Source organism: Limulus polyphemus, unplaced genomic scaffold, assembly GCF_000517525.1.
Source record: "Limulus polyphemus unplaced genomic scaffold, Limulus_polyphemus-2.1.2 Scaffold64, whole genome shotgun sequence".
NCBI classification, from domain to species: Eukaryota; Metazoa; Arthropoda; class Merostomata; order Xiphosura; family Limulidae; genus Limulus; species Limulus polyphemus.
This window is the reverse complement of record NW_013665674.1, coordinates 599,239-603,291: the sequence shown is the minus strand read 5'-3', so window position 1 is coordinate 603,291 and position 4,053 is coordinate 599,239. Positions and strand designations below refer to the sequence as shown.

The 4,053-nt window shown below is 28.7% G+C and overlaps 1 protein-coding gene across 1 annotated transcript in view; it reads right to left on the bottom strand.

Moving 5' to 3' along the window:
* Nucleotides 1-3,670, bottom strand: part of LOC106464971 (coiled-coil domain-containing protein 6-like) — a 27,539-nt gene extending 23,869 nt beyond the window's left edge. The window contains exons 1-2 of the mRNA XM_013925152.2: nt 3,445-3,670; nt 532-681 (exon numbers count right to left, since the gene is read on the bottom strand). Coding sequence (XP_013780606.1) covers nt 532-681; nt 3,445-3,657 — 363 coding nt within the window. The 5' untranslated portion in view covers nt 3,658-3,670. The remainder of the gene's footprint in view (nt 1-531; nt 682-3,444) is intronic.
* Nucleotides 3,671-4,053: the final 383 nt, after the last annotated feature.

Genomic DNA, 4,053 nt, shown 5'->3' with positions numbered 1-4,053 from the left:
AAATAATAGTTCAATAAACTTTTTAATACAAGTCAACAAATGAGATGACATGGCCTTTCACTCGTGGCCCGTCTCGAAAGGGTTAAGCAACAGTAAAGCTGGATAAATCTGCTGATTGCACCATTATTTCACATGAGGGAAACCTTTACATATAGCTTTTCAACTAGCATTATATTGTTAGTTTTGGTTATGTCTTTTGTTGAGAATCGTCAAGGATGTTGCTAACATTTACAAACAATTATATGCACAAGTTTTACTGAAAGTAACACTACTGACATATTTTATAAATTTGTTATAATTTTGCCTAAGCTTTCGGTATAATTTTCATGCAACACAGGTATGCAAAACGTACTATTAAAAAACATTCATGACTTGCATAAACTAGGTAAGTAAAGAACTATAATTAGTTTCCATAAATAGACATTAAGATGTTAAAAAATAATTTATGACCAATTACATTTATTTTCAACAAACTTTTTCCATGTTAACATTACACAACATAATGTACTTTATGTATAAATCTATCCATACCTGATTCAATTTGCGTGAGAGGTCATTGGTTAAGCATTCTTCTTCCTGTTCATAATTCAATGCTAAAGTTTCTTTTTCTTTCTTCAAGGCTTGGATTTTTTTCAACAGAGTGTTACTAATATACTCCTCTTCTTGCTCAGCTTTTGCTTGCTACATCATACAGAAAAAAGTTTTTACTGTGTCTTTTACATTGCCTAGTCTATAAAAATTGAAATATTCCAAAACGAAACAAAATACCCCTTTAAAGTTAAAAAATTAAACAAAAATGAGACGGTATTTGTATTGATTTTCAAATTGAATAAAACATTTTTATTTTATATTTCATTCAATATGATACTTAGTAAGTAAAAATCAAATGATGTAATTTCAAGTTTTGTCAACATGCAATTAAACTTTTTGCTAAAACACTTCTTTATGTAATTAACCATTAATTTAATAAAATGTCTATAAGTGTCTATGCATGGCTATACTTACTGCTAAAAAAATACTAACAATCAAAACTTTATCACTTGTTAGCAATACGAAATAATTGTTATAACATTCTATACAATCATAACATGTAGATTTCTTTTTTAACTCTTGCTGGAGAAGATAGAAAAAAGTTTATTTTAGTGACCTCTGATGTACATCCCTTTTATGTGTTGCATTATTACTTTTGCAATAATTATACATTTAGCACGTCTTGAATATGTACCTACAGCAATTAAAAATTTATCATATGGCATATAATCTTTTAAAAAGATAATATATGCAATTATATTAAACCTGTAAATGTACTAGGTTTAGAAGCATTTTTTTAAGAATGCTAAATGATGTACTCTTAAAGGTTTTAAAAGTATAATATACAATTGATTTGTCACTAATCATATGCATAAATAAACAATTTTCAAATTATCAGTTTTCTGCAAAATATTCAATCAAAGCTTGAAGAAATCAGCAGATAAAGAATGCTTGCTGGTAATAAGATATGCACAATGAACAATTTGCTAATTGTAACCCTTTTGTATTCTGAATTAAGCCCAACTGTTTTTACCTAATATCAGTAATATTAAGACTGGAGCTTAAAGCATCTTAACATTGTGGGTTCTAAGTTATCTATAATCCAACAGCATTAAACAAGGAAATAATCTTATTATTTCTAGTGCCTTATGTAGTAAGGCAACAGTATACAAATTATTATACTGTTGTAATATTTTTCATTTAAATTGAGTTGACAAAGTGTCACAATGTTACTATTGGAAATATACTACTTCTTAGCAAATAAAATACTTTTAGGACAACTAAAACTTTGAAACTGGCTTTATCATACATTTAAAGTCCTACAAAAGGCATAAAACCACAATGTTAACATTAAAATGTCTCTGAAAAAAGTTGTTCAAATGCATTTTGTAACATTTTTAAAGCACGGTGTACAAAATCTTATTCTATTAATCAAATTTTACTTCTCTTATAATGATCTTATTTTCCACATTTTAAATTTACTGAACAAAGTTGATAATATTCACAAGCTGAATCACAGCATACCTTAAACTAATATCATCATGACTATGGGTCTACTCATACTCATAATATCAGAATAAATGTTAAAAGATATATTTTGAATATAAGAAAAAAATGTTTGACTGATAACTAAGTCTGGGTATATATTTTTATTTCATATAGAAAAGTACTCAAATAAAATAATGTAGTACAAAATATTTTAAAGGCATGCTTGAAACTACTATACTGATGCACAGCCATGTGGTTTACTAATGTTACCATTTTTTTAATCACCCCAGTCCCTTTAAGTTATGATTTAATATCTACAAATTCTCACACATACTACCTACAGTACATGACAATCTGTTACTCTGATTGAGAGCTGAATACTGAACTTTGTTTTTAGTTTTAACAGATATTACATGTATACTGGATGCACTTCCATAGAGTCCCCAAAAGTGTTCCATTTAAAGAGTAAATAAAACCAAAATTAAGAGTAACAAATTGTTTTATTTCTTGCTTTTGAAGTTATATTTCATACTGCGTTGTAGCTTACAGAGTTCATACTTCTTCTCATGATTCATGGCATGCGCATGTTTTACTGATATCATGACAGTACAAATTGCAACATTATTATGAATAAGCTGGTTGAAAGGCCGATAAAATTAATCAGTAGTAGCATCTTTTGTTCTATTTCATTTTGTCAACAAACACACTTCACAAAATTTTCATTAAACTATGGTACTATATGTACAGGTATGTTTCCCTCAGCAAAAAGCACATCTTCAATATATATATATATATATTATAATAATTTCAAAGCAAATTAATATTCAAAATAGAATTTATGTTTTTATTCCTTTTGTTTTTTTAAGTTTGTTCAGAAAAGCCCAACTAAACATATATATATATATATAAATTATAAAGATGAAGAAATTTCACACATGCTGTACGTTTTTCATTGTATGCCCTTTTTATTTAGCAAAGCCCAATTAGGCTTACAAGTTTCATAAGTTATACACACATACAAACACACACAGATAAAGTTCCTTCCCCCTCATATCCTTCTGAATTTAGTTCCATTGTAAGTTCAAGGGTGACAAGAATTTCTTTTGCATAGTTTTTGTTCATTGACAATTTGGAAATATTCCACGTGAACATGGATATTATATTCCCCATGCATAAAAACTGATTGTGATTTTGAAGTCTAGAAAAAGCTCGAATTTTGGTTATCATTGTTTACAACATTACTTCATTATTCATTACTTACATTTCATTAGCAAGATTCAATGAAACTGAAATATAGCACAATAAATGAATAATTTATCGTTATTTAACTCAAATTTCAGGTAAATGTTAATCGTACGACTCATGTTAAAAAACGTACACCTCACAAAAACTTCGAAGTTATAATCATACTACTACGAGACTTACAATATTTACGCTAGCTTGTCGAAGAGCACGATTATCTTCTTGTAAGCTTTTCACACGAAGTTTATAAGTATCCAATTCCATCTTTAACACCCTGTTTTCTTGTAAAAGAGATTCATTACGTTTTTGAAACTGTTCTCGGGTCATTGGAGAGGGAGGAATCATCAAACTCCCATCAACAGAACTACTGTCGCTTTCACTTGCACTATCCGCCATCTTACGAAATGTATTAAACAGCGTGGAGGAGATACGTAGGGGATAAAGGGAAAACGTATTTATACGAAATTGTATTAACTTTCGAAATTGTAAATTTTCATAAGAAAAATATATATATATATATTTTTTATTATGAACGTAGTTTATTTGATATTTCATAAAAATTTTGCAAGATAGTGTACTAAAGGTTAATTGATAATTATAACTTTTTGTTTGTTTGCTTGTTGTTAAGCCCAAGGCTACACAGTGGGCTAGCTGTGTTGTGCCCACTGTGGGTATCGAAATACAATTTTTCGCGTTGCAATTCCTCATAATATGATGAGCAACCGGAGGCAATTATAGCAAAGGAAAATACAAATGAAAAATGGGTGGAAAATTTATTCCGGGGGGAAAAAA